Genomic DNA, 12748 nt, shown 5'->3' on the forward strand with positions numbered 1-12748 from the left:
AGCACACACAAATCCTAAGGGAACTACCATAGTACAGCGCTCATTCTTGGCACCAGAACAAATGAAACACACTGTATCCTGCACACACCTGCCAGAGCAGGCCACTTTCCTCTTCTGTGAGATTTAAAAAGCTCCCCAAAATGTTATGACTCCCATCCCCAATACACAGAAAATAGGGGAAAGGCTGTTTCCAGTTCTCAGCCTTTAAACAACTCTAAATGTCAGTACTCACAGTGGCATATTACAAAGTAATAAACGGTGCGCACTTGAGGGCAAACCACATATTGAGCTAATGAAGAGCTCACTGTGGTTAGGATTCGATCAAACGTAATAGCAGAACATAAGCACATTTTATCTGAATTCTGTAATGAATATACGTGCTGCAATAACATTAAAAAAGCATGGCAGCCTGTTCCAAACCAGCCAGAATAGTTTTGTGCAAATAGTGGGTCTTTGTGTGTTTGAATTCCCACCACCTAAGGGCAAACTCGATATGCGTGCTAATGACCTACAATTATCAAGTAAAAAGTAAAAATGCTAAAGGATGCCAGAAAGAACATCAGGGAAAGACCAACTCTCCCTTAACTTTTTACAAATAAATTTAAACGGTAAATTAGAAACACAAATAAATGTGAGTGGCTCTAGCATTCAAATGGAGTAAATGAATTGTGTAGGAGATGAACCCCGTAACTTTTTGTTGTTGTTGTTGTTTTAAATTTCTTGACCAGCTCTTAGAAGATGATGATGTTTATCTCCCTGTTCTCAGCTGCCTGGTAAAAGAATGGCACGCAGGGTTTGCTGGGCAAGCCTGGGTGCTCCTAGGTGTCCTGCATTACAGGAGACAGCTGCACGATCTGCTGTGCAGTGGGGTTGTCATGGGGAGAGCCCTCCCTGGCCGCTCCTGGTGCAGGCTCCACATTGTTGTCCAGGCTCACTTCATAAAAATCTTTGGAGAGAGGGAGGCGGGGGTCTGAGCACAGTGCGAGCCTCCCCTGCTCCTGCCTGCCCACCCCGCCTGAGAGCTCTACTCACCATCCTGCTCACCGGCAGCCCCAAGTTCCTGGGGGGCTGGGGCCCCTGGAGTGGGCTCATCAGCAGGGTTCTGGGCAGCGGTGAGGAATTTGCCATGCCCCTCATGGTTGCCCACAAGGGGCAACACCAGCTCTTGCAGCTCCAGCAGATTCACCTGAAGGGAGGGGTGCTCAGCTCCCAACCTGGAGCCTGCACCAGCACCCATGCCCACCCCCACCCCCACAGAGATGTTGCACGCCCTACCTTCATCTCCTCCTCCTTCTGGGCCAGCCTGATGACATCCTCCATCTCCTGGTGCCACGTGTTTGGCACTGCCCCCTGGCTTTCATATACGGTGAAGGACTCTCCTACAAGAGGACACGGCTCAGACCCTAGGGTCCCTCCGATGGCCCTGCAGCTCCCTGTGCCCATGCCCTGGCCTCCTGCTCACTCATGCCATCTGTCACTCCAGAAGGCTGGACGAATCCAAGCTCTCGTCTCTCCACCTGCTCCGTCCCGTCCGCCTTCTCCTTTGGGAGGTCCATAAAGCTGCTCTGGAGCCAAAATAATGGGGTCACATCTCCGGAGTGACCTGTTCTGCCCCGCCCCCACTTTTCTTGGCCCATGCCAGGACTGACTCACTTTCAGCTTCACCATGGCCTCCTTCAGGGCCCGGTAGCTCCCCCCACACACAAACTCATCTCCAGTCCTCCCTGGGGCTGGGGCCTCTGCCTCTGGCTCCTTCCAGGCCAAGACCACCAGATGAGCCAGGTGCAGGCAGCACAGCCTTCGCACCTTCCGCTGCCCACATAGCCGTGCCTGCTCCTCCTGGGAACTGGTTCCAGCGGAGTTGAAAAATGCCACTTGAAGGCAAGAGGTGAGTATTCTTGTAGGGGCATAGACAGAGCAAATGAGGCAGGAAGTTGGAGCACAGTCCCTTCCCTTGGGGCCTCAGAGAGTGCACCTGTTGGTCACAGGTGACAAGGTGTCTGACCACTGCCTCCCGGAAGAGGTGAGGGGCCACAGAAATCAGAAGGCGGGAAAACCAAGAGCATAAGGGGCTCTGGGAGGGACCACAGAGGAAGGTGGCAAAGCGGGGCAGGGAAAGTCAGGCTCACCGTGGCCTCCCGGCTCTCCAGGTCCTCTGGGATGTTTGGTGTGGACCGAGGCGCCTCCTCCTCCTCACTGTCCAGATGTTCTCCTCCATCTCCTGTGGGGAGGTGGCCAGAGGGGTCCTCAGACAACCCAACAAAGGAGGTACTGTGGGCCCACCTCTGTCCTCACCCTCAATGTGTAACCCTGAGCCAGCCTCTCCCCAGAGGGGAATGAGCTGCTGTTCTTTATTTTTCCTTTTAAGAACAAGATCTTGCTACATTGCCCAGGCACAGTCCCACTACCAGTCGGTGTGGGAGTCCTGACCTGCTCCCTTTCTGATCTGGTCCAGTTCATTCATCCTTAGGCAACCTGGTGGCCCCCTGCTCCCAGGAGGTCACCATATTGATGCTGAACTTAGTGCGGACACCCGCTTGGCATAACGACCAGCTGTTCTAAAGGTCTCTTCCAACCCCTCAATCCTATGCTGCTAACAGTCCCCCCTTCCTCCTGGGGCTCTCTCCTCTTCCTCTGAGTGGTCTCCTGTACCTTCTCCAGGGAGAGCCACGAGGCTTAGCTGGGTCTCTAGCTGTTGGTTCTGGTGGCTGGCAGCTGGTTCCTAAGGGGACGGGAAACAGAGTGAGAAGGCACGGAGGTTGCCAGGTCATCCCCCTCGGGGCCCCATCCTCAGCAACTCCCTCCCCTGGGTCTCCTGCAACTTTTGGTGGGCCATCTCAGCCACCGCTTTGCCCCAAGCTTCCTGCTGCTGCAGCTGGTCCACGAGCTGGGTCTGTAGCAGTAACTGCCTGTGCAGCACCTCCTTCTCAGAGGTCAGCTGCTGATAGGTGGCCATGTACTGCTGCAGGTGACCAAGGTACTAGTCTCACTGCTGTTGCAGACTCTGAGACTCTTGGCTCTTCATCTCCACCTGCAGGAAGACCCTGGGCATGAGGGCACATGGTGGCTGGCTTCCAGGTTCTGGGCCCATTAATAGGGTAGCTAGGGCACGGTGGGGCTCTGTCACCTGCCCAGGACCCTGGTCCCTTGCTCCAGGCCTAAGAGGCTTCCTCCCTTGCCTAGAACCCCATACCTCCTTCCCCAGCCTCAAATCTCATGTCCTTCTTCCCACCATTTAAACTGTAGGCCACAGACTGGTGGAAAAGCAGAGGAAGCCAACCACCATCTAAGTGTGCTACATGCCTAATGCTTTCCAGGTATTCTCTCATTCAATCCTCAGCACCTCTGCAAGGAAAATGCTAACTTCCTTTTGAAGTCACAGAAACAGAGACTTAGAGATGAACAGTAGTTGAATGGTGACCAGTGGAACCCAGGCCAGAATCCAGTTTGAATCTAAGGAGGCTTTTTTGTTTTGTTTTGAGACAGTGTCACTCTGTGGCCCAGGCTGGAGTGCAGTGGTGCAATCTCAGCTCACTGCAACCTCCACCACGTGGGCTCAAGCGATTCTCGTGCCTCAGCCTCCTGAGTAGCTGGGATTACAGGCATGCGCCACCATGCCTGGCTAATTTTTTGTTGTTGTTGTAATTTTAGTAGAGGTGAGGTTTCGCCACGTTGGCCAGGCTGGTCTCAAACTCCTGACATCAAATGATTCTCCTGCCTCAGCCTCCCAAAGTGCTGGGATTACAGGTGCGAGCCACCGTGCCCGGATAAGGAGCCTCTTGTACCACTGTCTCTTCCCCTGTGACTGGGGGCTCCATGCCTCTAGCTGGGATGATGATGTCCCGATCTGGGAGGAGCCCAGGGCTACCCACCTCTAAAAGTCAGAGGGCAGGAAGCAAGAAACAGTCTTAGGGCTGCCCTGGAGGGTGCTGGGGTCACCTGCCTCCCAGCTGGAGCTGCCTTTGGCCTGGCACCTCCCCTCCCCAGATGCTGGTGCCCACCTCCCAGCCCTTCTTGGATGGGGTGGAGGTTACCATCTCCTTCACCTCATCTAGCTTCTCCTGCAGCTCCTTTACTTGCTGCTCCAGCTGCAGTGTGCTCTTTTTCTCGTTGTTCTGGACAGAGAGAAGCAATCAGTGGCCATCCACTGCAGCTGGAGACACCAGACCTTGGTGTCTGCCTCCCATATCACCAGGAAGGGTGGAGGCAGGTTAGAAAAATCATCCCTTCTCCCCCACAGCCATCAGAGCAGAGCCCGATGAGCTGTAGCTCACAGGTGCCTTTAGAAGTACAATTTCATGTGAGGGCTACACTGGCCCATTTTACAGGTGGGGAAACAAAGGCCTGGAGGGATAGGGATGAGGGCAGGCTCCCCAGGTGGGGCAACCCACCAGATCCTCGAAGCTGCACTGTGGCTCGGCCAGCTGCTTGTCGAGCTTGTGGTTCTGGAAGGGCACGAGCCTCTCCTCCTGCTTTTGTAGCCTCTCCTCCTTCTTCCACAGCCTCTCCTCCTGGTCCCACAGCCTCTTTTCCTGCTTTTGCAGCCTCTCCTCCTGCGTGTGTAGCCTCTGCTCCTGCTTTCGCAGCCTCTCACCCTGCTCCTGTAGCGTCTTCTGCTGCTCCCGAAGCCTCTCGTTTTGTTCACACAGTCTCTCCAGCTCCCGCACCCTCTGCGCCTCCTGCTCTCGGAGCATCTCCTCCTGCTCTCGGATCATCTCCTCCTGCTCCTGGAGTTTCTCCTCCTGCTCCTGGAGTCTCTGCTTTTGTTCCTTGCTCAGGACACTCAAGGCCTGATTGTTTTCCACCTGGGATTGGAGCTTTTCCTCCAGACCTTCCACCTCCTGCCTCAGGTGTTTGGCCTCATCTTGTAGCTGTTCCACCACAGAGGTCACTGCTGGGGGTGCCAGGGATAGGGGCTCAGCTGAGAAACAAAGCAGACAATAAGGGCCTCTGGATTCCCCAGCCCCTCTACCCACCCCCACCTCAAAAAAAAAAAAAAAAAACCTCCTCTTGAGGTTTGAGGAGCTCTTGGGAAGCTCCTCTCAGGCTTCCCAAACTTGGCCTCACTGCTAATGATTCCTCGCACCCGATGGTAGCCAGTTTCCAAGCCACCTTCACATAGAGAGCACTGTGGGTGGCTGACAACGGGCACTCCTCCCTCTTTGCTGATGGGGACCCTGAGGCTCATGGAGATGACAAAACTTGCCGTCTCCTGGCACAGACCTCTTTCCCTCTGCCTCAAAGCCCTTCCATCCACCCACCTCCCTGGGGCATTCTAAGCCACCCCCACAGACCTCTGATGCCAGTCCTGCTCCCAGGTCACACCAGCCCCATCTTACCCATCTGGTTTTTGAGTTCAGACAAGCTCCTCTCCAGCTCCTGTATCCGATGTATGTCGCACTTCTTCTCTTCCTTCAATGTTCGAGCCTGCCCAAAGCACAGGGGAAAGGGCCCTGGAGAGAGGGGCTGGTGGCTGGACAGGCTACCATCTCACTCTCTGCCCCCATCTCCACAAAGCCCAGACCCATGACCACCTCTGGCTGTACTATTCCCATTTTACAGATGCCCAGAAAAATCCAGTGACCTATCTAAAGTGGGGGCTGAAGGGTCAGACCTCACCTCCACCGACATTTTCCACATCCTCTCCTGCCACCGGGCCCTCTCTCCTTTTATGTGTTTAGTATATTCGTCCTGCTCCAGCTGGACTTGTTTTAGTGACTCTGTCACCTGCAAGAAATGGGCAGAGAAGTTAGGAAGGGCTGTCACTGGTCCTCACCTGCTCCTGGCCACCTGGGGTCATCTTCCTTCCACATCCCTCCCTCTGCAAAGCCTCACCTGTGTCACGTGTGCGTTCAGCAGTGCCTGCTCCTTTATGGTCTGCTGTAACCGCCACTGGAGGACTGCTTCTCTGCAGCTCAAGGACTGGATGGTGAAGAGTGAGAAGTTTTGATCTGGGGAGCTCAGGCAGTGCCCCTTAAAAGGGCTAGGGCTAGGCTCAATATACATCTCGGTTAGTAAAGGTCAAGGCATTTCCAAGCCCGTGGCCTGGTTATTAAAAGAACTCAGTAAAGTTGGAAGGGAGAGGGAAAGAGATGGAATTTACAGCTGGCTAACAGAGGCCCAGAGAGATCAGATAATATTGCTATTGTTATTACTGTTATTACTACCACTGTTTGAACCATTATGGAGTGCTTCACCAGGTTCCATGCTAGCAATCCCATTTAATCCTCACAACCACCATATGAGACAGTTACTAGGATTACCTCTATTGTGTAGATGAAAAACATCGAGTGTTCGAGGTTAAGTGCTTGCCTAAGATCACTTAGACAGAGCTGGGATTTGAACACCCAGGTCTATCCTATTCTCTAAGCCCATTTTTCTTGCTGGGGGTGGGGACACAGATAGGAAGGGGGAAATTAATCTTTTGTTCACTTTTTGAAAGGATGATACATTCATATAGTCCAAAACTCAGAAGGTACAGAAGGGAGGTGTCTCCCAGGCACCCTGTTACTCTCTCCTGAGTTTTTTATGAATGCTTGCAGACATGTTTTTGTATATTATCATAGTACACACACACACACACACACACACACACACACACACCCCTTTCCTCTCTCTACAGAAATGGTAACATACTAAAGGTGCTCTTCTGTACCTTCACAGAACAACTATCCAATACCCCACCTAGGACTTGCCCAAGGCCACAGCCAGGAAAGGGCAGGGCAGGCACTTGGCCTCTGAGCTCTGCATCCAGTGCTCACTCCCCATAGTGCCCCCCAACTCACCCACAGCAGCTGACTCAGCCCCAGGCTGCCTCTAACAACCATACACAAAAGTAGTGAGAAATGACCATGCTGCCTTCTGGGCAGGACACTCCATCCTGCAGAAGGGACCTTTAGGCTCACTCCTCTATCTGGGAAGCCAGGTTTCCAGGGGACGGGGCAGCTGGTTGGACTCACCCTGTCCTCTTCCTGCTGCTGTGTAGACACAGCACAGAGAGCCCGCTCCAATTCTTGAATACGCTGTAAGGCATATTGCAGGCGGCCAGCCAGATCCTTGGACTCTTCTGTAATGAGAGAGGTTGAGATGGGGCCCAAAAGACTCCCCCTAAAGACTTGTCAAAGTGACAGGTTGAAGGATGATGGGGTGCCCAGATTCCCACCTTCGAAGTGTCTGGCAGCACGTTTAGTATGGTAAAGGGTGGTCTTCAAGTCTGCCTTTTCCAATGTGAGGATGTTGATTGTCTGGAATTGAATGTTTGGGAGAAAAGCCAAGCAAGTGCTGAAAGGGAAGGAAAGAAACATTCTCCAGAGGACAGGAGAAAGCTCCCCATCCCCCACTCACCTCTAACTGCTCCGTTTGTGCTTTGTGTATTTCACTGTTTGCTTTCTTTGCCTATAGGAAGAGGAAGACAGAGCTCTTACCACAGGGAGGCCGAGATGGCACAGCAAGAGGCATGCCCCCAGAATGCCACCAATGTCCCAGGACAGGCCCACCCATGGGACCAGGTTATCAGGGACCCTATGGGGATGGGGTGGAATCTGAGGGGTGAGCCTTCTTCCCCAGGCTGGGAGTGGGCAAGATGAGACTGGCGCCTCTGCATCTGAGTGTCCCCCAAACCCAGCAGTCATGTTGTGAGCAAAGAAATCACGTTACTTCTTCCAGCTGATGTTCCACTTGTTTCTTCTGCTGTTTCTGTGGGGAGAGTCAAATTCAGGTGACTGAGAGTGGCCCCCTGAACTCTATTCCCCAGACCTGGAAGCGGTAGGCAGGGACCAGGAATGGATTTTAAAGGCAACATTCTCAGACCCAATGGCGACACGAACTGGTCAACCCTCTTCAAGCTCCCAAGGACAGAGGATTTGGGTCTTTGTTGGTTTTTGCCCAGAGCCACAGAACTCAAAGTCTGAATCTGGATTCTCTCAAAAGGACAGTAACATAAACCTCTAGAGAGGGAGTCTCAGGAAGGCCCACCCTTCTGCCAGCTTGTGATTTAGAAAGGTGCCTTCATTCAACAAACAGTTACTGAGCACATACGGGCCAGCTACGGTTCTTCACAGCAGATATAGGATGGAAAAGGACAGACAGGAGCCCTTGGCCCTCAGGTTTCCATTCTAGGGGCCTTTAAATCTCAGACTCTCAGAGCTAACAGAGAACTTTGATGCTCTACCTCCTCCAGAAACACGAGCCCAAGGAGGACAGGTGGCTTGTCCATACTCAAAGCAAATTAGGGACTGAGTCAGGGCAGAAATACAGGGCCCCTGACAACCAGTCAGGCTAGCGCTTCCCTGAGAGGTGACAACCCCAGGGCGTGTGTGGCAAGGACTGGAGCAGGGGTGTCTGGAGAAGAGAGAGTCGGCAAAGAGGGCAGTGACAGAAGAGCCGTGCTGCGTGCTCCTTGCTCTGGGGTCCCTCCAGGTGAGGCCTGGGTGCTCCAGCTCCCCATTTGCCCTTGGCACCAGGGGCCCCCAGCCCCTTTCTTCAGGGCCCCAAGGGAAAACTAAAGCCCAGGATTGGCAGCATGGAATCAGGGGACCCCACTGGACTCTTACCAATGATTCTATGTTTTCATTGAGTTGATTGATTGTCACAGAGCTTGACTCCAGGGCTACTGCTAGTTCTTGGTACTGGCTCTGAGGCACATGCAGAGAGGAGGAGTTGGAAGAGGATTGTGGGGAGAGGTAGAGAGAACAATCATTAGGGCTGGGGTGTGTGTGGGCTGTCTCAGCTGGCAGAGGGTCACCCAGCCCCCACTGTGAGAGGAGGTTGGAGGGCTGGCCTGCAGAGTCACTGCACCTCGGCCCAGGGCCTCTTACTTCCAGATCCTTCAGGGTAACAGATGATGCAGGAGTAATAAAAATGAGAAATTTAAAAAAAAAACTTACATGGGAAATAGTTATGTATATAGAGAAAGTATAAAAACAGCAAGGAGCCGGGCACAGTGGCTGACACAGGTAATCCCAACAGTTTGGGAGGCTGAGGGGAGTGAATCACTTGAGGTCAGGAGTTCAAGACCAGCCTGGCCCACATGGTGAAACTGCATCTCTACTAAAAATACAAAGATTAGCCAGGCGTGGTAGCAGGTGCCTGTAATCCCAGCTACTCAGGAGGCTAAGCCAAGAGAATCGCTTGAACCCAGGAGGCAGAGGTTGTAGCGAGCCGAGATCACACCACTCCACTCCAGTCTGGGTGACAGAGTGAGACTCTGTCTCAAAAAAAAAAAAAAAAAAAAAAAAAAAAAGGCCCAAATCCCATATGCCTGCTCTGTACGTTATTCCCAAATTACTTTTAAACTTTTAGGTCTCACCATTTCCAAGATGATAAAAGATGCGGGGAAGGAAAAAACCCAATCAATCAAGCAGGTGAAGAAGCAGACAGAAACAGGCTGAAGGTTAATGGCAGCAACATAAAACAAGGCAGAGGCCAAGTATTCCCCAAACCAGAGAAGCCTCAGGGCCATGCGTAGCTGGAGACAGCAAGCCAGAGAAGGGTCTTGGCACTGCCTCACCTTCCACTTGTCCAATGGGGGAGTGCTACCCCATTGGAGTAGTTAAGGTTGGACACCAGCACCTGTAGAATGTCCTGAATCTACAGGAGGTGACAAGGGAAAAACAAGGGCAGGAGGTGAAAGACAGAAGTGGCTTAGAGAGAAGCAAGAAAGTCAGGGTAGGAGGAAGATGTGGGTTCAGGAAAAGGAAATGCTGAAGAAAAGCAGAGGAGATTAAAACCATGGCCTGTGCCATTCTTCCAAATGGCCACCTGCTGCCTTGCCAGGGGCAGGAACAAATAGATGGAAAAGTCCCCTGAGTGACGCAGTCACAGAGTGGAGTCAGCTGACCAATGCAGCTCTTCATATGCTCACTGGACCCCTCTCCTCAGGCCCAGGACATGGGCGATGAATCTGGTAGAGCTCCAGACCTCCACCTCCATTAAAAAAAACAGACTCCTGAGTAAGAGCTCACTTGAACTAAGGGGGCTCCAGCTAAAAAACAAGTTTGAAAGACACTGATCTTATCCAGTATCATCTTACAGAGGAGGAAACTGAGGCCCAGCGGAAGAAGTGATTTTTCTGTGGTCACCCAACAAGCTGGTGGCAAGTTAGATCTTCTCTTGCTCCTAGTGCCTGGGGCTCTCCTCACCACACCCTGGGCCCCCTTCAGTGACTCCTAAAGGGACAGCCTGATGGCAAGTGGCTGTACTCATTAGCCCAACTTCCCCTTGAGAGTGGGGATCAGGAAAATCAAACAACAATGATCATTTCCTGGGTATCCTGGGTGTTTACAGAAGGCCACGTACTAGGGGTTAACATGAAAACAACAACAATAAGGAATCTCATTTAAACTTCACAAATGGAAGTCAAACAATACTACCCCTATTTCACAGGTGGGAAAAGAGAGGCTCAAAGAGCTCAAGCAACTTGCCATAAATCAGATCGCTAGCAGATGAAGAAGCAGGATTCAAACCCAGAATTCTTAACCAGTACCCAGCAATCTCAACAATTACCCTCTACTGCCCCTTGGGCCCCCTGTCCCCAGGAGCCTGGCCAGCCAAGACTCACATCCCCAGGTGAGTGGCAACCACCAGAAGTGGTTGCCTCAGGGCTACTGCCAGTTTTTTTCTTTTTTGTCTTTGCTCCTGCTGGGACACCAGGGCTCTTCCTTTGCTGATATTCTTTTAGCTGTGGGAAAGAAGAGCAGTAATACTCATGAGAACTACCAGCCCCTACAGCCACACCCTCCTTACAGTTTTTGCAAAATACTCTTATACACCATCTGATTTAATGCCACCAACAACTGTACAAGGTGTTGTCACAATCACTTAGTGATTGAGAGGGATGGATATTATGGCTAAAAAAAAAAGTTGGGGGGGTAATAATGGAACTTAAACTTGGTCTTCTGACTCCAAGCTCTGGGGTTTTGCCATGATCAGCAGCTGCCGGGGACCAAAACCAGACGCAGAGGAAGAAAAGTAAACATTACATAGGCAGGAACTACACGCTGTGTGGTTTAGAGTCACACATCCTCACATGTCTGTTAGTGTGAAGAAGTGCACCAGTACCTCTCAAACTTTTATATCAATGTGTCCTCATGGCAGAAGGCAGCTTTTTTGTTAAATCTGGGAATTTATCAGAAAGAGGACAACCCAAGTCTCATTTCAGAGAGAAGTCTAGTATACTCTTAGAAACCTATGTGAGGGTCACCCCTAAGTACATTAATGTTTTTTCTCTCTCAAGAGAATCAAGGGAAACTGATGCTTCAGAAAGATCTCCCACATTTATCCTGTGGCACTCAATGTACCCCAAGTTGAGATGATATGAGGAAGATTCAAGCTGTCAAGTTCAGTTTCCCAAGATCTATTCCACAGAAGATGAGCAAATCTCACTTCAGAGACCACTGACTGAAGGGCAGTCTGGTCCCAGAACCGTGGAGAATTAGAATATGAGGTGGAGAACTCAGAAAAAAATGTTAAAGTCTCTCTGGAGAGTAGAAGCCTGGGAGAAAACCAAACCAAACCCATTCTCCCATTACCACCCAGAGATACTGTCAACATTTTGAGCTCACAGGGGAAGTGTAGGCTTTTCACACTGTCGATGTCTATGTGAAGGGAGTAAGGCAGCCTGAAACCTCTTGCTCCTAGGTCCCATAGTCCCCATTTCCCTTCTAGCTGGAAATTTGTGCTGTGACCAGAGGAACCAGAAATGGGGTGAGAATGCTTAGGGGACTGGGTTGTAAGATCAAAGGCCAGTCTTGCAGCAGTAATGACAGTTCCTAGGGGGACTGTGACATCACTACATTCCACTCCTCCTGGGGGTGGGGGGAACCTCATCAGTGCAATGGCTGAGTTGCCGATCCACGATGGGGGAGGGGGGATGTGGGGCTGGGACCCAGGTCCTTGGAGATGCCAGTCCAGAGAGCCCAGGGAGGTCGGGCTTGGGTCAGCAGGAGGGGAGAGCAGAGTCTGCTCAGGGAACCCCAGGCGTCACCAGCCCAAAGTCACCCCGGGATGACTGGCGATGCTGGGGGGTTGGGGCTGGGGGACCCAGGTCCTTGGAGAGGTGAGCCCAAAGAACCCAGGGAGGTTGGGCTTGGGGCAGCAGGACCTGAGGGCTGAATATGGAGCAGGGAGCCCCAGCAGTCATCCGCCCAAAGTCACCGCAGGGCGATTGGCGAGGGCAGAGGCCGGGCTGCTTGCTGAAGGGGCGGGGCTGACTGACAAGACTTTGGTGGGGAGAGCCCAGAGGCGCCGGGGTAGGGGGGCCCCAGCCCGGTGTGCCTCAAGAGTGGTATGGACTCTGAGAGTGGTCTTGTCATCAGGGGGGATCTCTGGCTAGGTTGGGGGGCCATGACCTTTTTCTTTGCTTTTTACCTTTTTCTTGACTGCTGCCAATTTGTTCCATCGAGTTTCTTCTGGCATCATGGGGTCGGGAGGGAGGTAGGGTTGGGGCCACATCAGCGAACACCTCCAGTCACCTACAAGGCTGCTGTGTGACTGAGCCAGAGGAGGCGTAACCAGGGCCACACTAGAATGCAGAATAGGGGTGTGGCCTTAATGCTCCGATCCCATTGGTCAATGAGAAAGATGAAAAGGAAAGGAGGCGTGGCCAGGCAGCAGTGTGTCCAGAGGAACCTGTGACATCACAAGGAAAGCTGCCCATGTGACTGCTGTCCCCGCCCACTCGGGGAGAGGGGCGGGGCCTGCCTACTCCGGGAGAGGGGAGGACCGGCTTTTGCTTTAAAATGTTAAAAAT

General features: G+C 52.3%; 1 protein-coding gene and 1 pseudogene across 2 annotated transcripts; both read right to left on the reverse strand.

Moving 5' to 3' along the window:
• Positions 1–552: 552 nt before the first annotated feature.
• On the reverse strand, positions 553–12538 carry GOLGA6A (golgin A6 family member A). Of its 2 annotated transcripts, XM_024349284.3 has the most exons (18): positions 12367–12538; positions 10559–10678; positions 8553–8633; positions 7657–7695; positions 7345–7395; positions 7163–7244; positions 6960–7066; positions 5836–5922; positions 5620–5727; positions 5340–5427; positions 4392–4921; positions 4047–4115; positions 2653–2722; positions 2130–2221; positions 1463–1565; positions 1276–1379; positions 1033–1186; positions 553–946 (listed from the first exon to the last, which is right to left on the reverse strand). In XM_024349284.3, the coding sequence occupies exons 1-18, from the start codon at positions 12448–12450 to the stop codon at positions 819–821; spliced, it is 2097 nt and encodes a 698-aa protein (XP_024205052.2). In that variant the 5' UTR covers positions 12451–12538; the 3' UTR covers positions 553–818. The 2 variants fall into 2 exon arrangements, with proteins under 2 accessions (XP_024205052.2, XP_024205053.2); XM_024349285.3 differs by lacking the exon at positions 4047–4115 and having other exon boundaries at positions 12367–12505.
• On the reverse strand, positions 11671–12403 carry LOC112205598 (basic proline-rich protein-like; annotated as a pseudogene).
• Positions 12539–12748: the final 210 nt, after the last annotated feature.

Source organism: Pan troglodytes, chromosome 16 (assembly GCF_028858775.2).
Source record: "Pan troglodytes isolate AG18354 chromosome 16, NHGRI_mPanTro3-v2.0_pri, whole genome shotgun sequence".
Lineage (NCBI taxonomy): Eukaryota > Metazoa > Chordata > Mammalia > Primates > Hominidae > Pan > Pan troglodytes.